A 27,849-nucleotide genomic window follows, 5' to 3' on the forward strand; every position below is an offset into this window, starting at 1 on the left:
TCCTGGTCCAAACACTTTGGGTTAATTCTTGAGGAATCTGAAATATTATTTTCCCCTCACACCCTTCTTTTAAGAGAGAGACATAAAAGAAACAAGAGTCTCCCTCATTCAGGGATGAGTAGGAGGGGAAAAAACCCCAACCAACATTTAAATAGGGAAACTGGCAGCTTTGAACAAACAAACCAGGGCCCACAGTGCTATGATTCTGCACTGCAATTGCCTTTAAAAAGAAGACGAAAGAAAAAGAAAAGGAAGACTTTTCCGCTCGCTTCTTTCAACTCAGCTCCAGAGTTAAGAAGGATTGCTGCGTGCAGTGAGTCTAGTGGTAGCACACTCTGTTCTAAATACACGCAGTATCTGAGATACCGGCACACAGGCCCTTAGAATTCTCTTCAGCAGATCCCTTCAACACAGACTAAAGAGGTGGGTTTTTGTGTTTGTTGTTTTTTTTTTTTTTTTTTACAACGACCTTGAGAAAAAGCCCAGAAAAGAAAAATCATGACCTTAAGAAAAGCAAAACACAAACATGTATTTGGCTCACAGAAATTTGTAGAAAACACACATACACATACCCAAATACACACGTTTCTTGCAAGGAGAAAATTCCTAAGAATCAACAGTAAGAGCAAGAGTAAACCCACCAGTGGCTGTTCTGGAAAGAAACAAACCAAACCAAAATAAATCCTTTGAACAGTTCTCTTAAGTGCAGAAAAGACTCCCTTCAGGAATAGTCCAAGGGTAAAAAAAAAAAAAAAAAAAAAAAGAAAGAAAGAAAGAAACTGCACCAAAGGGGCAGGAAAAAAGTGGGGGTTATGATTGTCACATATGTCCCCAAATTTAAGCTTCTAGCAATAGTATCAGTATTGGGGGGGAGGGGGAGAATCATCTTCTTTGAGATGCTTGAGAGATCAGATTGGAAAAGAAAAAATAAAAACACAAACCAACCGCTGACAGATGCTATGATTTACGTAACACCACAAACTTGCAAAAGGCAAAAGTCAGGAGCAAAAATCCCCCAAATCCTCAAAATACAACAATCAGAAATCCCAAGCCACCACAAGAAAAAGAAAACCCTCAAAAACAACCTCCCCTCTCACACATACACACTTCTGCCCAAAATAAAATTAAAGCAAACGAACCCACCGACAACTGGTTGGCAAATATTTTTCTCGTGGTGCCTAATATTCTAGCTGGAAAGAGCTGTTGTGTTTATTGCTTCCCCCACCCCTTACTTCTCTCTCTAACCATACTATATATATAACACATGCTTGTTCCAATGGTTCAAGTCTCTCGCTCCGTTCGGTGTATTTATTCGAGGAGCTGAGTGAGTGGATGGGTAAAAGAGGAAGAATTAGCCCCAGACCCCAGGAAAGCAAAGCGCACTCCCCCTCTTATGTCACCGAATAGCAAATTAGTTCTCAGAATTCCAGAGGCCGAGCTTTGCTACAGCGAAGATGTCGACGTCACAGAGGAGGCGCCCACGTGACGGTGGTGGAGCAGGCCGTACCATCTTGCAGCGGTCCCAGAGGGGGAAACACCGTCCATCACCTCCAGCCTCGGGCACAAACCTTCATATACGAGACACATATATTGCGAAGACCATTAATTATGACGACTGGTGGGGAAATATTGTGGCTCTGAGGACATTTTGAGGGGTAAAAGGGGAAAAGTCTCCGGAGAGCTGACACCGAGCCCTCCCCTTCCACTTCTCAGTGGTAAAGTCTGCAGCTCAAATTCCGAGAATTGAGCTCTGTTGATTCTTAGAACTGGGGTTCTTAGAAGTGGTGATGCAAGAAGTTTCTAGGAAAGGCCGGACACCAGGTGATTATTGCTGTTGCTGCCGCCGCTGCTGCTGCTGCCGCCGCCGCCACTGTTGCCGCTGGTGCCGCTGCCGCCGCCGCTGCTCATAATCATTATTTTACCTTTTAATTCTTTTTTTTCCGCTTTTGCCAAATGCTTTGGCTCCAAGTTTCCTATGTGTATCTATTGATATAAATGTATATATTTATTTATTCTAGCTGTCAGGTGTTAAAATAAATGCCGAAGATTAGTCCCACGTCTCTCCCACTTTAGGATATAGATTTTTAAATATCTTTATTATTATTATTTTTGTTATCTTTGAGTGCATCGGCCGGTTTGGGGAGGCTTTGCCATCCTCCCTTATGTTGTTCTGGATTTTTTTTCTCTTTCCTTTTTTTTTTTTTTTTTAAAGGAGGTGGAGGAGAGAAGGAGGGGAGTTAGGGGGCGGCCGGAGCCGAGAGGACGAGACAGTGTTTAGGGGGCGATTCGGACAAGTCTGGGGGCTGTCTGGCCTCAGACGGCGGAGAGGACGCGCGCTCGCGCTCTGGCTCTGGCTGCTGCTGTTGCTGCTGCTGCTGCTTGCGTACGGCTTGTGATCTCGCTGGATTCATGCGGCTGTGTTTTCCCCCCCTCTTTTCTCGCTTGCAAACTGCCTTCTTTGCTCTCTCTTTCGCTCCTGCCTCCCTTCCCTCCCTCCTCCTCCTTCCCCTCGCCTCTCCTCCCTTCCCCTCTCGTGTCCTTCTGGGTAACTCCGGGAGGCGAGGAGGGAAGCTGGCCCGCTCGCTCGCCCCGCTGGCTGTCTTCCACCGGCCTCGGTCCTTTAGATTCCCTGCCTTCTAAGCCGAGCCGAGATTTGGAAGGGGGAAAATATGCAAGCGAACTCTTTGGGTGTTTTTTTTTTTTTCTTCTCTCTCTCTTTCTCTTCTTGTTGGTCATAAACCCAAGATGAAATATCTTGTCTGCTGTTTCTTTTGAGAATCATGATCTTTCTAAGGAAGAGACGAATGTTTTGATGTCCCTTTCCCCTGTTTTGGAGAGGTTTAGCTTGCATGGGGTGTGGGTGGGGGGAGCGGAGCTGTTGAATACTTTGAAAATTAGTCTTTCTTGGTTGTAGTCTAGGGAATCGGGAATCCCCGCATGCTGTGCCTGGCCTGCCCATTCCGAGGACGAGAGGCTGGTGGCGGGACGGGGTTCTGAGGGGTGGGGAGGGTGGCAAAGGGGTGCGCGTTTGCACCTGCGGCGCCTTTCCGTGTGGGGACACTCGGGGAGCCTTGGCAGGACAGCCTAGGAGAGTGAGAAGGTGGTGGGATTGCTGGCGGTCGCGGCGTTTGTATTTTGGGCGCTTCGTGACTCTGGAGTTGGATCTCCACGGTTGTTCCCTTCTCTTCCTACATTTTATCTCCCTCCTCCCCTCCCCGCGCGGTGCAAGCTCTGCTGGAAAGGCAACTGTGGGCCTGAGCGTAGCGGACGACGGGCTCCAGATTCCCGAGGTCTTTCCAGTCGGGCCGGGGAAAAGGCCGGGCAGCAGCCCGCGTTCCGGCCGTGCGTGCCAGCCTCGGCTCGGTGGCTGGGGGACCCAGCGCGGGAGAGCGCGGGAGCGGGCGCGAAAGTGGGGGGAAATCTTTGAGTGATACTGCAAAAATAGATTGTGAGGCTGGTCGGCTGTGCAACCTGTGGCTCTCCCCCGAGGGGAGTTGGAATCGGGGAAGGTAGTGGCGGCGGCGGCCCAGGGTGGGGGCTGGGGGAGCGGGCCGGGAGTTAGAGCCGGGGAAATCGGTTGCTGGGGAGCGGGGAGCAGCGGGACCGAGGGGCCACCCGCCCCACTCTGTCAGACGCAGCGACACTGGGAAATGTCTTGAAAACTGTGGGTTGCGTTGCTTTTATGATATTGTGTTATTGGAACCCAGGAGGGGGGAAAATGGAACTAGTGTTGCAATAATAAGTTTTAAAACTCCCCCACGAAAAACACAACCCAGCAGATTTTTTTTTAAGAGGGGAAGGGGAACAGGACTCTCTGTGTGGTTGTGCCCCCCTCCCACAAAGGTTATGTCTTGTGGGAATAGTGGAAGTCCAGGCACTTGGGGAGAGGGAATGTCCCCCAAATTGAGTGCTGAAAGTCCATGGCTGTTTACAGAGTCCTTGATGGCCCCGCGAGAGCCAGTCATTCCCCATAGAAAAGTGATATAATCCTTTATGGATTCTTTTTCAATCAGTTTATAGTTTCCAGGAGGAAAGCCTTGTAAAACTTTACTTAAAAAATAAATGTCAGTAGATTTTTTTACTCTCCAGAAAAAAGAAGGGAGGGGGCAGGGGTAAGAGAGACAGAGAGAGAGAGAGAGAGAGAGAGAGAGAGAGAGAGAGAGAGAGAGAGAGAGAGAGAGAGAGAGAGAGAGAGAACCAGGGAAAGAGCTGTTTAGAAATTCAGTTTGTGGCTCTTAGCGATGCCACTGGCTTCCTCAACAGAGACTGCCAGTTTCCCTTTTTCTTTGCAAGGTGTGTGTGGTTTTAATAACTTTTGGAAAAAATAATAAAAGGGCCGCAACATTCATCAGGAGACAGGTATCTATTTTGCTCACTATTTACTACCAAGAGCTTTTGGCACTGGAACAGAAACTCGTAAATCTGCAGCCCAAGTTGAAGTTCATCTGGCCCTAGTCCACACACTATTCCTGGAGGTAGCAAACTTGAGCTCAAAGCAGCGAGGTGAAATCACATTTCTTGCTTTAAAGTATATATGCTTTTTTCTTAAGAAGAAAAAGAAAGGTATTTGTCTCTGGAAGAGCAAATATGAGAGAGAGAAGAGAGAGAGAGAGAGAGAGAGAGAGAGAGAGAGAGAGAGAGAGAGCGCCAGGAGTTTGGCATTCTCTTGCTAAGATGACTACAGTTGAGTCCTCAGGCCAGAAAAGAACCTGTTTATGGAAATACCCCTCCTCCCAAGTTTGGAGGTAAAAGTTTTCAGTATCCTATGTGGAAGAATTTCTAATGTTGCAAGCTGAAGCACTAGCTGATTTTAAGGGTCTTACTAGGGATGATAAGGGCAGCTAGATACAACACACAAACATTAGGTGACTTGAAAGAGGGAAAGCATGGATTCTACAATTGTCCTTTCCCTCTTCTGCTCATTATGAAAGGGTTTTACCCCAATGCTTTCTTGAAAAGACTTGATTCTGGGTTTGGTGCACAGGGACAGATCTCTAAATTCTTAAGTTGTCCTTTGCTGAACCCTTCAAAGAGTTCCAGTTATGGGTTGAGTAAATGGTAGCCATGACCAGATGTCAAAATCCTTCCTTCCCTCTCTCTGTCCCCTGCCGGGTAGCAAAACTCACAACCCACTCGGTTGTGAAAAACTTAGCTTTCAGAGGAGAAAGTGCGGCGGCGCCACCCCTCGGTGGGTACCACTATTGGCAAAAGTCAAATACTGGGAAAATTATTGTGAAATTACCTTATTGGGGACATATATACATATATTATCTGGAGAGATTTAAAAATACTAGGGTGCCAAAATTTTTAAGAGGAAAAGCCTTGCAGAGTGATCTCTCCAACAGTGAAGAAAAGCATTATCTGCCAGCTAGGATAGTGTCATATTTGGAGATGCTGTTCCAAAAAATTTAGGGAAAGGGGCATGGTGTGTGTGTGTGCGTGTGTGTGTGTGTGTGTGTGTGTGTGTGTGTGTGTAAACTGCAGAAACTGTTGTAGTTCGCTGGCGGTGGCGGTAGAGCCTGGGGATGGGGCTGTGGATGGCGTGGAGCTGTGGCAGAGTCCTGAGAGTCCACGTAGCTCAGTGCACACACGCAGGTTTCTTTACTGAACTGCGCAACAAGTGGGAAAGCCACCGCCGCGCTGCGAGGAGCCAGCGCGAAGCGCCGTGCCCAGCTGGCTGGCTTCTCTTAGCCCCAAAGGAAGCCAGGAACTGCTCTCTAAACCCTTCCCACCTCCTTGTCCACCCTCCAAAAGGCCAGATTCTGCTCCCCAACTCCCGTCGTGAGCTGTAAGTCCATGGGACAGCCTGCCTGCCTTAACTCCCTTTCCTTTATGGAGAGAGAGAGAGCAGGAGTTTCTCCCCGACTTTCTTTGCTGCATTTTTGATAGCGTTTTAAAAAATACATGCATATATTGCAAAAAAAAAAAAAAAAACTCCCGTAACACCGTCACCTATAGTTCTATTTGAAGAAAAGTGCACCCGTTCCCTTTCCAATATAGCTATTTTTATGGGGGTGGGGAGATCAACGTAGGATGCATAAAAAGCAGCTCCAGAAACTGCGTGGTGGTTGCTAGAGGCATGAGCATCAGGAAGAAGGGAATTACATTCACTAAATTGTTTTCCAGCTTTGGTTTTGGAAGCAACTCTATCCCCACCCCCAAGAGACAGAAGGGAAAGAAAAAAAAAGTGGATCCCCAGCGTGGAAGGCTGTGGCCGAATAATGATTCTCGGACGGACTGCGTCCGCCACCTAGTGGTGAATCATGGTCACGGCCTCTGTATTGAGCAATGGGGTCGACCCTTTCACCTTGGGGTTTCTGTGCCCTGAACAGATAGATGCTAGATCTCAGAGCAAGGAGACCCTCCACCGGGGACAGTGTCAGGTATCAGAGTATTTTTTATGGATTGATAAAAATTAGAAAGGCTCCAGATGCTTCTCTCTGTCCTTAATCACTCAGTGATCCACATTTATCTCAACCAAGAGAAACACTAGAACCCTCTGTGAGGATATCTACCTGTCGCTGTGGCCCTTCTACCAGATGATGCAAGGATGTCATCCAAAACCCAGGAGCTTAAGGGCTCGACTTCTATTTTGTAGTTGAGGAAATAGGCTTGACAGCAACTTAACCAGGACCAGGCAGTGGCACAAAGTTACAGGCAAAATTTACCTGAGCTTCCTTAAAGTACCCAAGTGGAAGAAGAAACAGCCCTTCCCTTTAAATGTGTGTGTGTGTGTGTGTGTGTGTGTGTGTGTGTGTGTGTGCTAGGACTTAAACCTAAGGCCTGGGTGTTGTCTCCGTAGCTTTTTGTTCAAGGATGGTGTTCTACATCTGAAGCCAGCTTTGGTGTTTAATTGGAGATAAGAGTCTCACAGACTGTCTTGCTCAAGCTGGCTTTGCACGGTGATCCTTAGATCTCGACCTTCAGAGTTGCTAGGGTTACAGGCTTGAACTGCCAGTGTCTAGCTCAGAACCAGAACCCTTGTTTTAACCTGTTAGGTCACTGTAAGTAGGCAGTACACCTTGCAAACGGCTCCCTAGCACTCCTGGAGGACTTGTTCAGAAAGTATGGCCTAAGATTTTCAGTGTTGGATAGAGAAGTTGCCATGGTACTGAGGAGTGAGATGTCTCAAAGCTTGGGGAGTTGGGGGTGAGTGCTTAATGCCTACTAACTATGTAAAGTTGCAAAGGTGCACCGCACTCCTCCAAAGATTCGTGTTTGAACCCTGAAATCATTCCTCCCAATTCCTTTATCCTTTGCTCAGTCGCTTGGCGAGAAAACAAGTGTGTGCACGTGGGTGGGATTTTCTTTTGTTGGGGGGGGGGAGGGAGTCATATGGACCAACAGATCGTCATCCTGGAATTTGTGCCACAGCGTTTCAGTGAAGTTTTTTGAGTTCTTGATGTTAAGATGGTAAATGCGCATCAGCCTGCTGGCGACCTCTAGTGGCGGCTTGTGAGCTCCACAGCCCGAGACACAACCGTTCACCCCCTCCTCTGTCCCCCGCCCCCCTCCCGGGTCCAAGTCTGCCGGAATCAAGTTCAGCCTCTCCCTCTGCGGGAGCTGTCGGAGGCCGAGTCGGAGAAATGCCCCTCTGTTTCGGGTTGGAAAAGAATCTGGGGACGTGTTTGAAGCGCGGTCAAGTTTGACTCATCGCTTTCCAAGGACAGTTAGTGCCTTCCATCTTCATTAACGTGAATAAAGACCTTGGCTGACTTCTGTCCAGATCGAATTTTAAACGGCATTGTTTGCTTGTGGAGATCATGCTTCCCGCCCCTCCCTCTTCAATCTTCTTTTTTTCCCTTGCAAAGGCGGAGCTCTGTCCAGTCAGGATGGCCAGGAGATCTCTGTCCAGGGTCGTGGTTTGCTGGTATTAACTGCAGGCCTTCTGGAAGGCGATTTTCAACTGGGTGAATGGGGGGGGGGGGGAGAGGGAGGGAGCGTTCTTTTTGCTGCCCATCTTCAGATCTTGCTGATAAAACACATCCCTTCATTTTATTGCATTTCCTAGAAGCTTGTAGGCTTGCAAGTGCGCTGAGGCAGGAAACGTGATCGAAATTCAAGTCAGGACATTAAGTCCCCGAACACCTTGGCTCCCCAAAGTGGCTCATCAAGACCCTTGTGCTATCAAACGTGCTTTTATCTACTGTCACCTCTTCTGCCTTCCCTGGGTACCCTAGCCAGGAGCACAAGGTGTCCTTCATTCGCCTTAGAACAAAAGCAACCCAACAGCTTGACCCTACCCCCTACTGCCAAGACTTGGGCGACTACTGCAGCTGCCGGTTGGCTGAGATGCTGCTGCAAACCTCCACTAGGAGCCCTGATGGGCGTTTCACTGCAGCAGCTCTAACCTTATTAAAATTCCTTGTCTCTGTCCCCAAACAGTGCTTTGCACTTTCAAAATTCCCCCTTGGATTTTTCAGCGAGTTATTGGAGTTATTAGTTTACCAATAATCCAACAACCGGCCTGGATAGAAAGCAGGGGGAAAGAAGGAGCCAGCACTCTTTAAATCAAGACTCTGGACAAACTAGGTCAATGAAAGGGAGACGCAGGCCAGGAAAGGCTTGTCTTTTCAAGACTTGATGGAGGGCTCTCTCTAGTGTTAGGCAGGGGTAAAGACATGATTGGGGAACCACGGGACCCCTCATTTCCAATAAAAGCCAAATTTAACGCCGTAGATTCTCGTTCTTATCTCATCCTAGCCTTTTCGTTTCTCCCCTCCCCTTTTCCCTTTTAGCCTCTGGGCACAAGGATGAGACAGACACAACACAGATCTTGAGGTCTCAGTGTCCTGTCTTTTGAGGACCAACCCTGATTCTGTCTCCACCTCAGAAGGGATGCGCCGGCACAATGTGACGCCATCCCCTAATTTGGGGACTGGGCTGAGGCCCTAGAGCCTGCAAACTCCCTGAAAGCCTCTCCTGGAGTGGCTGTGGAGATCAATTAGGAGGCTGAACCCAGGGGTTTTAATTCCTGGGACCGACGAGGCAAGTTTGGAGTGTTCCTGCCAGCCAGCAGACTGGAGTGCGCGCCCGCCGGGGCCTCTGCGTACTGTGAACCATATTTCTAGGATATCGGGGAAATAGGATTCAGAAATCCCGAAACCTAGCCAGGATCGGCCTGGTAGATCCCAAACCGTAGACTTTCTGGCCGACATAGGCGGACGGGAGTTTTATATGAATTTTTCTCCACCTCATCCGGGTATCCCAGGATGGAGACCCTTTTGAACTCTAGGTAACTCCATCTTTTAAACTGTAGCGCCTCTTCTAAACATCCCCTTTCCAGAAGCAGGGAAAGAGAGGAGGCAAGCACCAAGAGAGAAACAGGACGCAGCTGCAAACTGCAGAATTGGGCAACTTAAGTCTAGACAGGAGCCTCTGATTGGATCCAAACTCCGGCGTTCCGTCCCCGGTTGGTCTATGAACTTGTCTGACTTTCCCTACTTGTAAATTGTGCCGGGGAGGGGTAGGATTAGATGAACCCAGAGCCCAGAAACCGGAGCCGACTGGGGATTTAGGGGAAAGGGGTAGTTATTCCCTTGGAGTCTTCCCTCCTCCCTCCCGCACCCCCCGCCCCTGGGTGAATCCCGGCGCCGGGCGCTGCGATCCTGGCGGCCTTCTGGGACCCGCAGCTTCCTGGAAAGTTACTTCTGGTTGGAGCCGGGCAATGGGCAGAGTGTTCTGTGAAATCCACTGAGCGGAGATCGACTAGGTTCCGGGAATGAGAGGGCTGTGCCATTCCCCTCAGTACCCCCTGCCTTGAAGGCTTAACAGGAAAAAAGAAAGGCACATGCACAATGGTAGCTACCAAGGTGCATGAAAACTTTGATTTGGAGGTTACTAAGTTAAACGCCGCCAGGGTCCTACCACTCGTCTTCCACCGCGCCTTTCCGGGCTTGGAGGCGAATGGGCAGCCTCCCCACCCGCGCCGGCCGATCGCCTGGGGGTGGGCGGTCCTTGGAAGACAGGTATGGTGAGGTAAGGTGGGGTGGGCGAGTCTGCGCAGGCTTGCTCAGGCCCTGCCAGTGCACTGTGTGTGTGTGTATGTGTGTGTGTGTGTGTGTGTGTGTGTGTGTGTGTGTGTGTGTGTGTGTGTGTGTGTCTTGCTAGCCCAGTGGAGGAGGGAAGAAAAGGACGAAAAGGACGGGGTGTTAATTCTTAGTGACTCACTTTCTTGCTCCTAACCTCGCCTCTCAGACCTCTTTTTTTCCCCTCTTGCTTTTGCTGTTTTTCCTCTTTGATCTTGTTTGGTGTTTTCTGTGGTTGTTTTCCTTTGGCTGTCTCCTCCTCCCTCAACCAAGGGAAGCTCCTTTGGAGCATCTCCTTGTGTCCCATTGAATACACACAAGGAAAGTGCAAAAGGAGGGTCGCAGTGGGAAGGTAGACTTGACAACCCTTTGTTTTTTTCGTTCCTTTTCTTTTTGGTGGTTACCGCACCCAGCACTGAAGTTTGGTTGGGGTCCAGGGCTGGACTCCTCTGCAGGAGTTAGTTTCTCTGTGGTGGTCCTGATATCTTGGTGGTCCCGCTCTCTTGGTGGTTGTTTGCATGGCTGAGGCTTGGAGAGGCATTGGTGTGACTGCACCTGGTAACCAAGGTTTGTCAACGGTTAGAGATTGGGTTTGAGATCTCGGACAAGTCATACTCTGCACTAAATCAGGGCTAGTTTAAAAAGATGTAGTAGTAGATGGGACAAAGCCTGGTTTTGTAGAGAAACTGAATACTGGTGATGCTTCTACAACTGTCACGTGCAGAGATAGAGGGAGGACTGTGATGTCCCCATCCATCTTTGCTCCCACCTTGGGAAGTTGTGGGCTACTAAGCCAGAATTAGTTTATCTTCCACAGGAGTGAACTTGCTAAGGAAGCAGGCTTCCTGTACGTGCCTTTGTTTTTGTTCAGGCCAGGAGGAGGTTCAAGGTGACAAGCCTGAGGCTGACCCAGGGATTTGTCTTTGTTTGTTTGCTACAGTCCGAATCTTGAGTGAGTCATTGCCACTTGCCATGGTGAAATGGCAAATCCCGGCTTCCTGTGGTTCCAAAAGTCAGCGACTGGAAATCCACAAGTGAGCTGGTGGTTAAAGCTGGTTAAAGGACAGCCTGGGTATTCTAGTAGTGCTTGAGAATCTTTTCCATGAGGGAAGAGGAAGGAGAAAGCTTATAAATAAACTTCATACTGTCTTCAGCATTGTTTTTCAGAGGAAATAGTCATTACACCCCCGTTAGGGCTTAGTGTATCTCTCCCTACCCACCTTTGAGTTGGAATGAGGAGAGGAGGAGATAGGTTCCGTTTGTTTGTTTTTTTCCTGTCCTTTCCCCCCATTTCCTTCTTCAATCCCCTCTCATGCACATGCTCACACTAACCTTGAAGCTGATGAGATTGAGTGACTGGCACTTGGGACCACAGAGAAATGTCAGTGTTTGGTTACAGACTCAAGAAAACCTCTCATTTTAGAGTGCTCATTTGGTAAGACTCAGCAGCCTGGAATGGGGCAAAGTTTGTGTGGGGGAAGGAATTTAAAAATGAGATTCACCCACCTCAGGGTGCTGTGTCGCCTGTTCCACAGCACGTAGGCTGATTTGGAAAGGGGACAGGAATTTGAGCCAGAAGACCTAGGGCCAGGCCATTAGCCATCTACGTGGCCCAACATGACCTCATTGGCCTTCGTCAGGCCCCTTTACCCAGAAAAATAGTTCCAAAGGGCTCTGCTTTTTAAAATGAAGGAAGAGAGTTCCAGTCTGTTTTGTTTTGCTGTCTACATGTGCTCCTTAAATGAGAGTCTTACATTTAGGCTCTTAGTGATTTTTGTTTTAGAGAAACCAATTTGGACAGAGCACATATTTCATTAAATCTCTTTAAAGATTAGTGCTCCCCAGCTAGTTCTCAGTTAACTACACAGTTAAATCTTTTCCTAGCAGGAAGAAGTACAAACTTGGAAGCTGGGGCATTGTGTACAGCCTTAGACTTGGGAGGGAAGGGAGAGGAAACTTGAAAAAGAGGGCAAAGATAATGAAGGAATGCATAGACATGCCTTCTCCGGTTATATTCTGTAGACTCTGTATTTAGTCCTCAATGTTCCAGAGATTCAGAAATACTGCCTGGCTATTTGTCCTGAGTAAGACACTTGAACCCTCAAGTTTCAGTTATGCCACCAGTGAAGGAAGGATAGAGATATTGACCCTATCAGCTTCGTGGAATCACTTTAAGACTTGAAAGATAATATTTTTAGTAGGCTTTGAATAGTGTCCAGTGTTTTTAGGTCCCTGAAGGATCATTATCATTAATATTGAAAGAACTACTTTTTTTTTCTTTCCCATAAACTCAAGTGGCCTCTGGATGTATAAATTTTTTATTTTGAGAAAGGAACTATATGTGTACATGTATTTGTAATTAATGTACGCAATTGCATTTTAAATACTGAGGGTAAAGATTATTATTGTGTAGCTTCAGGGGCCCATTGTTTCTGAAAAGTGCAGAACTGGAGTATGTTTGCTAGCTTGTGGTAAAACCACACCAGCTGGCAGGCTGCAACTATCAAAGCAAAACTAACTACATGTATCCTAAAATAAGACTATAGTGGACAACCTTAACATTCATTAAGTTGATTTCTCTTGGCTTTCTTCTCTGTAGGTTTTAAGCAAAATTTTGGACTGTGAAGCAAGGCCTTGGGTAAGTGGATGGAATTCTATGCTTTATACTTTTGTGGACAAATAGTTTCTTTTTAATTTTGCAAATGCATGCTTTTTGGTGAGCTTTGCATTGGATGAGACAAAGGAAAAATCTTGCCACTAGCTCTTACTCCTACAGTTAGACTTCATTCACACTGTTGCATGGTGATTCCTTCTTTTCTTATTCCTTTATCCCAGAGAAGGTAGCCACTTGCTATGCCCTGACAATGGCTCAGTGCTAAAATGAAAAGCAAAACAAGTCTGAATCCAAGTCATGCAGAGAGATAGATTATGATCAGGATAATAAAATAAAGTACTGTTGAAACTAGCATATATATATATATATATATATATATATATATAAATTGATTATTTTTTTCTGGGGCTATACCTTAGCTTTTTTACTTAAGATTGGTACTCTGCCAGTTGAGCCACAGATCCACTTCTGGAGAGAGAGAGAGAGTGTGTGTGTGTGTGTGTGTGTGTGTGTGTGTGTGTGTGTGTGTATTGAATAGGGTATACGAGTCTCATGGACTTTCTTGCCTGAACTGGCTTTGAACTCCTGTTCTTAGATCTTAGCCTCCTGAGTAGCTAGGATTAGAGGCACAAGCCAACAGCGCCTGGCTCTAGCTGCAATTTTTTGAAAACCTGCTATGATCTGGCACAAATCTCTTAAGTTTTACATCTACACAGGGATTACTGTTTCCATTTGGTAAAAGCAAAGTCCAGGAACAGTAGCAGGCTCCAAGCCACCCAGCTAGCATAAGGAAAAGTTAGCCTCATGGCCTTTCTCCATTGCAACATACTCACCTGCCTCTCAATGCTTGGCAAGGTATTTGGTATGTTAGGAAAACATTCAACAAATAATTATTCCCTTCCACCTAAAGAACTTTCTATGCCAACTTCTGATAGAGATTATTCTCATTTTGAAGAACGCTCAGATCTGGGTGATGAGTTGATCAAAGATGAAACACAAAAGACCTGGCTTGTATTCCATACTTACTCAGGTTAAACCACCTGCCTGCTCTGCTAGTCTTGGTAGGCAAGTAACAGTTTCTTGAGGATTAATAGCATTTCGACTTCTTTTCTTCAGGTGAAGACAAAATGGCTTCCCCAGCTGACAGCTGTATACAGTTCACCCGCCATGCCAGTGATGTCCTTCTGAACCTTAATCGCCTCCGGAGTCGTGACATCTTGACAGATGTTGTCATTGTGGTTAGCCGTGAGCAGTTCAGAGCCCATAAGACAGTTCTCATGGCCTGCAGGTGAGTGGTCTGAAAGGGAAGGTGGAGGTGGTGGTAGAAAAGAGGGCCGGCAATGCTGGCAGCCAGCAAGGCAAAACCGTGTGTGGAATGACGCCGTCCAGGATGCAAATGCATGCATGCACTTTCAGGAGAGAAACACTTTCTGTTCTGTGGACATTGAGGGAGGAAATCACAGACTATGACAGGCAAGGGTGTGTTTAGTGAGAGCAGGGAGAATAACATCAGTTAACCAATGAGAAAGGAAAAAGGAGGGGTCTGTTAGCAATTTAATTTGAACTCTTGTGCTTTTTCTTTGTGCTATAATTGTGTTTATTTTATCTTGGGACTGTGTTTCCATGGGCATTTAAAGTCGAGAAAGAATGAGGTGGCTAATTCTTTAATATTTTCGATTTTGATGTGTTATATTAATTTGTCTCCTTAGATCTTTCTAGTCACCATATGTGCTAAGATGGCACTATACCTCCATTTAATTAATATTAAATTTTTCCAGTACTAGGGCTTGAGATCAGGTCCTGGATATTGTATATGAGCTTTTCATTACTCAAGGCTAGTGCTTTACCACTTAGGCCACTGCTCTATTTCTGGCATTTTGCTGGTTAATTGGAGATAAGAGTCTCATAGACTTCCCTGTGTGTGCTAGCTTTGAACAGGGATCCTCAGAGCTCAGCCTCCTGAGTAGCTAGGGTTACAGTCATGAGTCACCAGTGCTAAGCTATAACTCCATTTTAGTAGATGATTAAAAAAAAAAACCCACAGGGCTGAGGATATGGCCTAGTGGCAAGAGTTCTCGCCTCGTATACATGAGGCCCTGGGTTCAATTCCCCAGCACCACATATACAGAAAATGGCCAGAAGGGGCGCTGTGGCTCAAGTGGCAGAGTGCTATCCTTGAGCAAAGAGAAGCCAGGGACAGTGCTCAGGCCCTGAGTCCAAGCCCCAGGACTGGCAAAAAACAAACAAACAAACAAACAAAAAAAACACAAAACCAAGCACTCGCTTTGATTCTATATCATTTCACCTAGAATCAGGGTCTTTATTGCAATTAGAGAACATAGCCAAGGTCTACTACCCAGCACTTTAAAAAAATAGTGCAGAAGTCTCAGTTTGAGGATAGCCATGCAGAAGTTAGTGAGACACCTTATCAATGAACAAGCCAGATACAGTGGTGCATAGTTGTAGTTCCTGCTACACAGGAGATATAGCTAGGAACACTGCAGTCCCAGACCAGCTCCAGACAAAACTGTAAGATCTCATCTTAAGAAGAACGAAAAGCAATAAAGGGTTGGGGATGTGGCTCAAGTGGTAGAGCACCTGCCTAAAAAGTGTGAGACTTCAAGTTAAAACTCCCAGTACCAGAAAACATACAACCCCAAAACAAATAGTGCAGAGAATAGAGGTTTATAGCAGTCCAACAATGATAGCCTATGTTCAGTAAGTGTTTACCATGCTTATCAGGAAGGCATCATTTTATGCCTTTAACATACTCATTTCTTGCCACAAACCTCCAAAGTGATGCTATTATTCTTTCTACTTGATCTTAGACAAGGCTGCATAGCTACTTATAGGTGACAACCTGAAGTAAGATGACAGCCTAGCATTCTAGGTTTTTAACTGAATACTAGACATAGAACATGACTGAAGCTTGACTTGATTCTTCTAGGAACAATTTATTTGATTATCTCTGGGCTTTTGGGAAACATAGTAGGATGTATATGTAGGCATCATTTTATTTGCTTCTCATCTATACCCAACTTCCTCTCTTAAAAGCATACAGCAGATTTTTTTGTTTTGAGAAGTGAATAATGTGGTAGAACAAGAGGGGAACTATCCCAGAAATGTAGACTAAGAATAGATACTACAAATGAATGCTAAATTTAACTTTGATAATCCACGAAGTTAAGACTCAAAGAACAGCAGGCACTGTGACTTTGAGAATATCACTTAACCTCTATCATCTCAGTCACCACTTCGTAAAAATGAAACACGGTCATATTGACCTTGCAGGGTTGTGAAGAAGACAGGCAAATGTTCGTAAGGTGCCTAAGGACTCTCTGGTATTTGGTAGGCTCTCCCAAGTCCAAGTTGTTATTAATTCCATGGAAGTTCGGAATGTAGGCCCTGAGAAGAAGAGCTCATCTGTGCTACTATAGGCATCCACAGGTTCTTTCTGTCTACTATAGTAAGGCATTTGCTTTTTTTTTTTTTTTTTTTTACAGTGGCCTATTCTACAGCATCTTCACAGACCAGTTGAAATGTAACCTCAGCGTGATCAATCTGGATCCTGAAATCAACCCTGAAGGGTTCTGTATCCTCTTGGACTTCATGTACACATCTCGGCTCAATCTGCGAGAAGGCAACATCATGGCTGTGATGGCCACAGCTATGTATCTGCAGATGGAGCACGTTGTGGACACATGCCGGAAGTTCATCAAAGCTAGGTGAGCTGAGATGCTTCTGGATCAGAAACCCTTGAGAATTCATGCATTAAAAAAAAATCTAATATAATATGCACCAGTGTATATTACCACTATTGTTGAACATTTCTGCCCTTCTTATTCTTCTCTATTCTTTCTTTCAGTTTTGTTTTGTTTTGTTTTGTTTTGTTTTGGTCCATCCTGAAGATTGAACTCAGCCTGAGCCCTGTCCCTGAACCTGTTGTGCTCAAGGCTAATACTCTATCACTTGAGCCATAGCACCACCTCTGGACTTTTCTGGGTAGTTTATTGTACATAGGAGTCTCATGGACTTTCCTGCCCAGGCTGGCATCAAACCATGATCCTTAGATATCAGCCTCCTGAGTAGCTAAGGTTACAGGTGTGAGCCACTAGCACCCAGCAAGGTGTAGCCCAGTCTAGTCTCGAACTCATGATCCTCCTGCATCATCCTCCTTGTTGATGTGCCACCACAGTCAGTGTTTGCCTTTCTTAAGTCTTGTACTTTAGGCAGACTTGATCCCTTACATCTGTCAAGATGAATCCAGTACATTATCTCCTCCTTGTTTCTTCCAGGATACTTCAACAGCCAAACCTCTCGGCCTCATCGTCTTGCTTGGCTTTATTTGCTCAAGGATGGTGCTCTACTACTTGAATGACACCTCCATTCTGGGTTTTTGGTGCTTAATTGGAGATATGAGTCTCATGGACTTTCTTTCCCATAATAGCTTTGAACCATGATCCTCAGATTTCAGCTTCCTGAGTAGCTAGGATTACAGGCCTCAGTAGCTACAGATCAGCTTAGACATTACCCTGATTACCACTCGGTTCCTCAGCTCTTCCTCTGTGTTCTGCAGCATCTTGCTTGTCCTTTAGACCTTCCTTTTAAAAATTTTGCATATCTATTTTTGTTCTTTAGATTTCTATTACAACTATCCACATGCTTGCCCAATTTCCCTACCAAACTGTGGACTATTTAACTTGATGAGGAACTGCCTTGCTCAACTTATATATCACTCTGTTCCTATAAAAGAGAGCATTTATTGAACCTGACTGATTTAGTGGTCTAAACTTCTCCCCCAAGCAAAGGTAGAAGTGATTATCACTGAAAGGGAATGATTCTGAGAACCAAAGAAGTAAAATGCTTTGCTCAATGGAACAGAGGACTTAACTTCTTTGGAACCATTTAAGCCAGCTGATCTAGAATGACTGCATCCTTACTCAACATGGGCTGTATGTTCCAACATGTGACCAGAAACCCAGGATTCCCAGAGCTTCACACTCCACACGGGAGGTGGATGGCCCTTCATTACGTCCATTTGGAAAATCTAGCTCCTTTAGCTTTCAACATGTTGATTCTAGCTCTGTTCACTGTGGTCATGTTGAACTGGCCTATTTTTTTTGCCCACATAATGTCCCTCCAAGTCCTTGCAGTCAGAGCTCTTGGTCTTCTGTGGGTTTTCATGGTGGCAAGCACAGCATTGTTGTCATCTGTGAGTACTTTGTATAGGCCAGGTCTTGTTCTCTGAGTGCTAACTTGCTACAGGTCCCTTAGCCATTAAATTGCACAGATAGGTTTGGCAAATGAGGACTGTCTGCTCTAGAACCAGGCTTCTTACATTGGCATTTTCTATTCATTCTCCACCATTAACCACCCTGTGAGTCCATTCAGCATATGGGCAGCTCCTTTGTTTAATAAGGAACTAGTTTTATGTCATACCTGCATTGTATAATTCACTCCTCTCTGGTTCTATGTGTGTCAACTACCTGCTTTTCCTTCCTTGTAGGAATCTTCTGCATGTCAGACAGGAGAAAATGGCTTTGAAAGCTTTAGATAAGCCATAAAAGTATGTAACATCAGAATATTATAGACCCATGGACATACATACATATATAAGTGCCTTAAACTTATAGGATCATATCTAATCAGATACTGATTGTATAGGTAGCTCATCTGCCTTCTCTAGGCCTCAGTTTCCCCAGCTGTAGCCTGGATCACTGGACTTCTGATATAAATGCCTTGTAATTATGTTTCAGAGCCACATTCCCCTGTGTCTAGCTGACTCAAGCATAGATGTGGTTATATAAGTGTCACTGCAAGGTCATGTGTTTAACAGTTCTAATTTTGGGTCTGGTGGATTTTCTCTTTTTTTGTTTTCTCCAACAGTGAAGCAGAGATGGTTCCTACCATGAAGCCTCCTCGGGAAGACTTCCTCAACAGCCGGATGCTGATGCCCCAAGACATCATGGCCTATAGGGGGCGGGAGGTGGTAGAGACCAGCCTACCATTAAGAAATACCCCTGGGTGTGAGAGCAGAGCCTTTGCCCCCAGCCTGTACAGTGGTCTGTCCACACCGCCAGCCTCTTATCCCATGTACAGCCACCTCCCAGTTAATGGCTTCCTCTTCCCTGATGAAGAGCTTCGAGATGCCCGGATGCCTGTGGCCAACCCTTTTCCCAAGGAACGGGCCCTTTCCTGTGATAGTGCCAGGCCAGTCCATGGTGAGTACAGCCGGCCGGCCATGGAGATGCCACCCAGTGTGTGCCACAGTAACATCTACTCACCCAAGGATGCAGTCCCAGATGAAGCACGGAGCGACATGCACTACAGTGTGGCAGAGGGCCCCAAGCCTGCTGCCCCTTCAGCTAGAAATGCCCCTTACTTCCCTTGTGACAAGACCAGCAAAGAAGAAGAGAGACCCTCTTCAGAGGATGAGATTGCCTTGCACTTTGAGCCCCCTAATGCGCCCTTGAACCGGAAGGGTCTGGTCAGTCCACAGAGTCCCCAGAAATCTGACTGCCAGCCCAACTCACCCACAGAGTCCTGCAGCAGCAAGAACGCCTGCATCCTTCAGGCTTCTGGTTCCCCTCCAGCTAAGAGCCCCACGGATCCCAAAGCTTGCAACTGGAAGAAATACAAGTTCATCGTGCTCAACAACCTCAACCAGAATGCCAAACCAGAGGGACCAGAGCAGGCTGAGCTAAGCCGCCTCTCCCCCAGGGCCTACCCAGCCCCACCTGCCTGCCAGCCACCCATGGAGCCTGAGAACCTTGATCTCCAATCCCCAACCAAGCTCAGTGCCAGTGGGGAAGACTCTACCATCCCCCAAGCCAGCCGGCTCAATAACCTCGTTAATAGGTAATTTCAGAGGCTAGCTGGTTAGAGATTACCTGGGCATGGGTTTTGAGTCATTTCTTTTGATGGATGCAGGAGCTTTTTGTTGTTTCTTTGGTTTTGTTCTTTTGGTTTTTGTCTGAATTTAGCACCTGATCAAATTAACCTAAATTAGCAAGTACTGACATTAAAGCACTTTTAAAATTTATTTTTAAAGTTATAGTTAAGCAGTTGTACAAATGGGTTTCAATTCCACAAATAGTCTGTAAGTACAAGGCATCTCAGTCAGTGTCACCCCTCATGGGTCCCCCCATTTAGTCTGTCTTTACATTAAGTAAGAGAGACCATTCTTTTCCATGGGAGAAGAGCAACCACAGTTTCCAAAGTCACTGCCTATGGTGCTGGTGTGTCAAGGGACCCTCTTACTTCCTTTAGATTGAGAAAGGTTGTGTACTGCAGTAGAACTATGGGGAAGCCATTGGGCTAGGAAGTAGGGTTTGCCCTTGATTTGACCTTGGCCAATGGTTGTCTGCAGCTGCTCTTTTGAAGGTAAGGTAGGCTTGAGCATGATGCTAAGCCCCAGAGTGGAGTGGGGTGGCTCTGGTTTCTAGGCTTGAGTGCAGGGAGGAGAGGTTGGCATGGGGGGAGGGGGCATGGGGACTTGTCTCCTCCAAGCTGGCTTCTGAGTCTCCTGGCTCCTGCCCACAGGTCCCTGACGGGCTCACCCCGCAGCAGCAGTGAGAGCCACTCACCACTCTACATGCACCCCCCGAAGTGCACGTCCTGCGGTTCTCAGTCCCCACAGCATGCAGAGATGTGCCTGCATACAGCGGGCCCCACGTTCCCTGAGGAGATGGGAGAGACTCAGTCTGAGTACTCCGATTCCAGCTGTGGTGAGTCCCTTCCTGTCTACTCCCTCCTTGTGTTGAGAAAAGGAGAATTCTTTTGTTCCATGGGTAGTATGTTTCCATTTTATCTGTATTTATTTGGGAATGCTCCTAATGAGAAATCTGCTAGTACTTAAAATCACTAGTGGATCACCTCATTCTCCATCTTTTGGGGAACTGGGTTAGTCCAAAACAAGGCGTAGGTATTGGCGTTAATCTGGGGTACCTGAGATGTGCACAACATCTAGCAAAAGTAGCTTGCAGAACTGATGGTAACTCCCAGACCTTTCTCAGTCTCCCTGTGCCACAACCATTGTCCTGACCTGGCCCCATGCAACAGAGCTCTGTGCTCGGCACAGATTCTCTATGGAGAACTGTCTGGCTATATGTATTTCTGAATCCTACATAGGTCCTCAAAAGTCCCCAGTAAGGAGGAGCTACTCAGAAAATAGTAGCTGAAGTTAGTTAAACTGAATTATTAAATGATTATTTCTACATAGTTAATAATTTGCATCCTTAGTTTTTACTAGATAAAAAAGTCTCAGTATTGACCTAGCCCTAGCCCATTCAAACACAGTCAGGGTAAATCACTAGAACATTGCCATATTCAATCATTATAGCAAAAGGAAAAAAAATGTTTGTAGTGAGAGAGTTGGCAGAGGGTCATAGATTCTGAGTGAGAGCAAGAGGAGAGACTGTCCTCTCCTGTGTTCTGGCTGTTTGCCTTGCTCCACTTTCCAGCTCCTTCTTTCTGGGCCTCTGTTTCTACTTCTACCATCACTAGTGTTCACCCAGTCTCAGAGATATGAAATCCAGACAGATGCAAGGATGGCCACTGAGTCTTTATCACCAGTCCCTCTCTATCTGTGACTTCGAGCAGGAATGACTTGGAATTCTAGCCTGCTTCCCTAGAATGCTTTCTTTTACTTTGTGTTATGTAATATGCTTCTGTGTGGCAGGCAGGACAGGGATTGTGAGCCTCCCTTTGGAGGAAGACACACGGAAGGAGTGAGCTATTGCTGTAGATAAATGTAAATTAGTGAATAGATAGGCTCTCAAGCTCCTGGGAAGAGGAAGAGCACCTCATCAAACTGGCACAGGCCACCAAGGCCTGTTAGTTTGTCTTTTTCCCCTCCTCCCTGACTGAGACTCTGTATCTGATTTAAAAAACTATAGTCCCACAGCTCTTTTGCTGTGGCCTCCCATGAGTGATGCTGAGAGAGTTTGGGGGATCCAGAGGAAGGAGTTCTTAGAGTCCTGTCTCCCCTTCTCATGCTGATGTGGTATCCTTTCACCCCCAACAGAGAATGGGGCCTTCTTCTGCAATGAGTGTGACTGCCGCTTCTCTGAGGAGGCTTCGCTCAAGAGGCACACGCTGCAGACTCACAGTGACAAACCCTACAAGTGTGACCGCTGCCAGGCCTCCTTCCGCTACAAGGGCAACCTTGCCAGCCACAAGACCGTCCACACAGGTATGGCCCTGGCTCACCTTCCAGGGATCTCTAGGATTCTCAAGGGAAGGACAGGGAGCAAATTCTAGGGGAAGCAGTGTGGGGCTTTGGAAGCCACTGGATAAGGCAGGAAGCAGGCCCATCCCAGCCTGTCCTGTCTTCACTGAGGGACTTTTCCACTCACTGTATTCCTTATCTTTCCTATGAGACTGACTGTCCTACTTCTCAGCCTTTGCTGGGGTTAGAAGTGTTAATCCCACGGTATCCTGCAGGAAACTAAGGCTGACACAGAGGCAAAGTGAATTTGTCTAAAGCCAGGGGGGAAAAATGAAAGCCTTTTGATGTCCTCTAAGGACTGATTCATCCACCAGCTCACATTCCTTTATCCAGGTAGCTTCTTGCACTCTGATTGTTGTAGGGCATTTATTGTCTCTTAGACCTTTAAGTGGCCCCATTCTTCTAGAAACTTTCCATGGTGGAAGGCTCAGCCCTTCGATTGCTTTCCTCTGCCTGAGCCTCTACTCACATCCGTGCCCCGCCCCTCTAGCAAATGGAATACAGCTGTAGTTGCCACAAATGGAAAAGTATGTTTGTTCTGAAAGAGAGAAACTAGAGCAGCCTGATTGTATCTCCCTGGTGAGGGAGTGGATATTGCATCAGTCTTATCCAAGGGAAAGCCAGAACAGTCGTTCCAGGTCAGCTCAATTAGTCCCTCCCATTCAGAGAGGGAAACTGAGGTCCAGAGAACAATCATGTCTTGCCCAAATCCAGGCAGATGAACCTGATGAAAACACTGGTTTTGAATCTCTGGCTTTATAGAAACTTCCCATTCCTGTCCTATATCTCACTTTGTTTCTACCCCACCATGCCACTGCTGGTTTCTGGCCCTGCAAGATATGCCAGTGTGTTTGAGGAGGGAGTATGCGAGAGCGAGAATGAGAGGGACAAAAGACTAGCCCTTTTGTAAGATTCTCTCTTTTTTTTGTTTACTTTTGGCAGTCCTGGGGCTTGAACTCAGGGCCTGGGCACTGTCCCTGATCCTTTTGCTCAAGGCTAGCGCTCTACCACTTGAGCCACAGCACCATTTCTGGCTTTTTCTGTTTATGTGGTACTGAAGAATTGAACCCAGGGCTTCCTGCATGCTAGGCAAGCAGTCTACCAATAAACCACATTCCCAGCCCCAGACTATGCTTTTGGATTCTCTTTCTTTTCCCTCAACAGAAAGGAAAGTAACATTTGGGCAGCTTACAGTTTAACAAAAATTCCAGGAAGCTAGAATATGTGTCATCAGGACTGGAGGGAATTTGGGGAAGGGGGACAGATGAATAGCGAGAGGAGGGGTGGGAAATGGAGTTATAATATTCAATATAGACATGTGAAAATGGAGCCAGGTAACTTGTGGGAATGAGGGGTTGAGAGATGGGGCAGAATGATGAAAAGGGTGACATTGATCATGATGCGTCGTGCTCATAACCAGCATGCTGAATTGAAACCTCCTTTATACAATTACTTAAAGGTAATAACATTTTTATTACCTTTTTAGTACCTGAGATGAGAAACGAGATGAAAGATAATAGGAAAAATAGTTCCAAACAAATGAGAGAGAGAGGGAGAGAGAGAGAGAGAGAGAGACAGACAGACAGACAGACCGACCGACAGACAGACAGACAGAAAGAGAAAGAGAAAGAGAGAAAGCTGTGGTCTCTGAGAGGAACAATTTGCCTTGAAATCCTGGGGCCAGGGCCGATGATGACCTCCATTGAATATGGTTTTGTCTTTTCCTTTTCTCTGGAAAATAGGTGAGAAACCCTACCGTTGCAACATCTGTGGGGCCCAGTTCAACCGGCCAGCCAACCTGAAAACCCACACAAGAATCCACTCTGGAGAAAAGCCCTACAAATGCGAAACTTGTGGAGCCAGATTTGTACAGGTAAGCAAGGAACATGGTGAACTGATCTGGCAGGTGGGGGCAGACAAAGCACCTGTCAGAAGGGCTGCAGCTCACCTCAGCAGAGCTTTTCATGCAAGGCTCCTCCCTCAGGTGGCCCACCTCCGTGCCCACGTGCTTATTCACACTGGAGAGAAGCCTTACCCTTGTGAAATCTGTGGCACCCGCTTTCGGCACCTTCAGACTCTGAAGAGCCACCTGCGCATCCACACAGGAGAGAAACCTTACCATGTAAGCAAGCACCTGGGGTCCCTGGGGTCCCTGGAGGAGGTGGAAGGTGGAGCCGGGGAACTGTGTGCACCCATCTCAAGCACTCAGGCACTCCCATCAGGTTGGGAGATCTGGATCTGGTCCAGATTGTCAAAGACACCTGTGTGGCAATCGTAGGTCTCAATGTGTTCATCTTTGAAGTGGAGGCATTGAGCTGGGTTATGTGAGCCATAAGAAGTCCAGACTATGGAAATTGAGATGTTAGGATCATTTATTCACTCCATAAATATTTACTGGGGACCTATAGCACATTCCTATATCGTGCTAGGCATACCTTTCACAGCAGCTAAGGTATTCGAAAAGGAGCCATCTTAGAAGTAGAAGGAGGGCCTAAAAGTGTGATGTTAAAACAAACAAAAACAAGAAGAAAAGGCCATTCCAAGCAAGAGCAGGAAACCAGCTATGTAGTGCCTTGTTATGAACAGGCTGGTGGAATTGTGTCCTAGAGCAGAGTCCAGAAAAACTAGAGCCTGCAGGTTAAATTGTGAACATTGACCAAACTAGGAATGCTTTATAAAAATACTAATGACAATTCCTGAAATTGCAAAGTATAATGGAATTTCAATTTCAGAGGACTTTAGAGGACCACACTAATTTGTTTATGTATTATACATGGCTGCTTTTGAGGAGTGGGAATGCATTAGCTTTGGTGGTAACAGCCACAAGAACCAGTCTACAAATGCTTCACCATAGCCCACATGTTAGTTTGCAAAATGGGGCTGTTTGCGTTCTCGTATTCCATGGCTTGGGGTGAATATCTTTATACTGGCTTTTTATTTGTGGGGGAAAATTAGTTATCCTTTTAGTGCCTTAATTTCTTTATCTGTAAAAGTGGGCCTGGAAATGTCTTGTGCCCCATGGATTGTAATTAACTTAGTTAATTCATTGGACTGTTCAGAACAGCTTATGAATGTACCACGCACACATGTGATCATCACCCACTGTCATGATTTTCTAGAATTGTGCAGGCAGAGGATATCAGAGTTGAGAGGGACCATTTAGTATTTATGGCCCTGGTCCTACCAGAGCAAGAGCCAAGGCCCTAGGGAGGAAAGGACATTCTCAGGACACCCTGCCATGCGTAGTGGAGATACACTGACTACCTCTCAAGACCAGGTCTCTTAAGAGCCAGGACTTCTTTCAGACTGTATTGTACCACTGATTCATTTACTTTCTAAATCTATTTCCATTTTTATCCTAAAATTCTTTCTATCTGAATAGGTCACTTTATTAATATTTTAAAAAGAAGACTTGAATTTGAACCCTATGTGTCGCTATTGCTGGACCTGAAGCCCTTTTTGTTTTAGGTTATGTTTTTTAAAGATTAGAGACTTGCTTCTTGCCCATCTGGCTTGAGACCATGATCTTTCTACCAATGCCTCCTGCACAGTTTGGATTGCAGATAGGCACTACCATGCCCAGCTTGTTTGTTGACATAGGAGGCTTACTAACGTTTTGCCCAAGCTGACCTTGGATCACTAACTCCTGAGCAGCTGAAACTATAAGTATGAGGTACTATACTCAGCCCAATAATACTGTTTTATAGAAGTTTCAAATTTATAGAAAGAGTGTGAAGATATGCACCACTTTCCTCTGTTGTTAACACTACTTTTTTAGATATAGCTGTCACAATTAATGAACCAATACAGAAACATAATTATAAAACTAAAGTTCACACTATGCTGAGGACAAATCCCCAACATAGTATGAACTTTGGTTTTATATTTTTTAAAACAAAATTTAGTTTTATAATTTTTACCCCCAAAGTGCCCATTTTTCTGTTCTATTACCTCATTGCATTTAACTACTTTACTTGTAGATGAATTTCCTTAATAAAACTACTGCATCCAAAGGAGACATAATGCTACTTGCTAAGGCTTTGCTAGCTTAGCTAAGGTATATCTCCTAGGAAGGAAAATAACTGTATTTTAAAAATATGTTCAAGACTTGAGCATTTCCATGAATTCAGATTGGCCGAATCCATCTGTCTAAATGCATTCCAGCTTATTGTATTATTTGCCTGGGTGATGATGATTTTTTTTCTAGAAAGATGATAAAGGTTAGTGAGAAGTATTCCTTGCCCTGCCTGTTGAGGACACCACTAGAAGAATGGCTTGGTGACAAGGCTCTAAAATCTGACCTCCCAAGGAGAGAGGGATTATTATTATTATTTTAATCTTTGCTTCAGAAATGCCTTCACAATTATGGAAGTTTGCATGGGAACTTATCTTTTGGCTAAGACTTGAAACTCATGTCAGGGAAGACTGTCTCAAGCAAGGCAAAAGCATGAGTGACATTTTGGAAAGTGGGACAGGGACAATTGCACAACGTCTGCTTATCTCTAGAGGAAGTTCAGTTTTCCAAGGGCTCTTCACCTGGACTGAGTGAGAAGAGCTGCTGAAGGCCGCTGCAGGGAGCCCCTTCTTCCTTGGGGGATCTTTGAGTCATGCCATTTTTCCTGGGTTGATCATAGCTAACAGTTCTCCTCTTGTGTCCCTTCAGTGTGAGAAATGTAACCTGCATTTTCGTCACAAAAGCCAACTGAGACTTCATTTGCGCCAGAAGCATGGCGCCATCACCAATACCAAGGTGCAATACCGTGTGGCCACCGCTGAGCTGCCTCCGGAGCTCCCCAAAGCCTGCTGAAGAAGCATGGAGTGCCGATGCTTTCCTCTCCAGCCCCTTCTCAGAATCGACCCAAAGGATACTGTTAACACTTTACAACCTTCATCCCATGATGTAGTGCCTCTCTCATCCACTAGTGCAAATCATAGCTGGGGGGGCGGGGGGGGGGCGGGGGACGGAGCCCGGGGAAAAGGGGAGCACAGCCACTCCCCTTGCCCCACCGCCATTCAAACATTAAGAAAATACTATTGCTTCTTCTCCTGTGTGTACAAGCAAACTACGTCAGCAAAAAAAGCAAAATCATTTCATAGATCACAGTGGGGGGGTATGCAAACACCCTGACATGCCTCAGTCTGAGAAATGAGGAATGTATATGTTTTGTGGGAACAAATGTTTCTTTTTTTGTATGTAAATGTGCTATTCTTTTCAAAGACAAGACTTTGGTATGTTATCCAAGAGAGGGCTTTAATTTTTTTAACCAAAGGTGAAGGAATATATGGCAGAATTGTAAATATATAAATATATATAAATATATATATAATATAAATATATAAACCTAAAAAAGATATATTAAAAATATAAATTGCGTCAAAGGCTCGATTTTGTATCTGCAGGCAGACACGGATCTGAGAATCTTTATTGAGAAAGAGCACTTAAGAGAATATTTTAAGTATTGCATCTGTATAAGTAAGAAAATATTTTGTCTAAGATGCCTCTGTATTTGTATTTTTTTTTGCAAGTGAAGGTTTACAATTTACAAAGTGTGTATTAAAAAATGCAAAAAGAACAAAAAAACTGCAGAAGGAAAACGTGTAATTTTGTTCTAGTTTTTAGTTTGTATATACAACGTGTCTTCACGGTGCCTTTTTTCACGAAGTTTTCAATGATGGACGAGTGTGCGCCATCCCTTTTTGAAGCGTAGGCAGACACAAGGACTTGAAGTTGTCACTAACTCAACTCTCTTTGAGAATGTTTGTCTCATCCCATTCTGCGTCATGCTTGTGTTATAACTACTCCGGAGACAGGGTTTGGCTGTGTCTAAACTGCATTACTGCATTGTAAAATATAGCTGTACAAATAGAAGAATAAAACATTGAAAAGTCAAGCCAGCTTGGTCTGGAGGTCTTTCCTTGCATGAGAATGAGATTTGGACATGGAATGGCAGCCAGCTGCCTTAACCCTTACTCTAGAG

The 27,849-nt window shown here is 45.7% G+C and overlaps 1 protein-coding gene across 5 annotated transcripts; it reads left to right on the forward strand.

Moving 5' to 3' along the window:
• The first annotated feature begins 1,671 nt into the window (after window positions 1–1,671).
• Bcl6 (BCL6 transcription repressor) lies at window positions 1,672–27,766 on the forward strand. 5 transcript variants are annotated; one of them, XM_048346975.1, is made up of 10 exons: window positions 1,672–1,821; window positions 12,628–12,666; window positions 13,759–13,930; window positions 16,146–16,367; window positions 18,529–19,500; window positions 20,185–20,369; window positions 21,668–21,835; window positions 23,614–23,744; window positions 23,856–23,993; window positions 26,535–27,766. In XM_048346975.1, the coding sequence occupies exons 3-10, from the start codon at window positions 13,770–13,772 to the stop codon at window positions 26,676–26,678; spliced, it is 2,121 nt and encodes a 706-aa protein (XP_048202932.1). In that variant the 5' UTR covers window positions 1,672–1,821; window positions 12,628–12,666; window positions 13,759–13,769; the 3' UTR covers window positions 26,679–27,766. The 5 variants fall into 5 exon arrangements, with proteins under 5 accessions (XP_048202932.1, XP_048202933.1, XP_048202930.1 ...); XM_048346976.1 differs by lacking the exon at window positions 1,672–1,821 and adding an exon at window positions 6,865–9,968 and having other exon boundaries at window positions 12,628–12,902; window positions 13,736–13,930; XM_048346973.1 differs by lacking the exon at window positions 1,672–1,821 and adding an exon at window positions 6,865–9,968.
• The last annotated feature ends 83 nt before the right edge of the window (window positions 27,767–27,849 follow it).

This window comes from Perognathus longimembris, chromosome 5 (assembly GCF_023159225.1).
Source record: "Perognathus longimembris pacificus isolate PPM17 chromosome 5, ASM2315922v1, whole genome shotgun sequence".
Classification (NCBI taxonomy): Eukaryota; Metazoa; Chordata; class Mammalia; order Rodentia; family Heteromyidae; genus Perognathus; species Perognathus longimembris.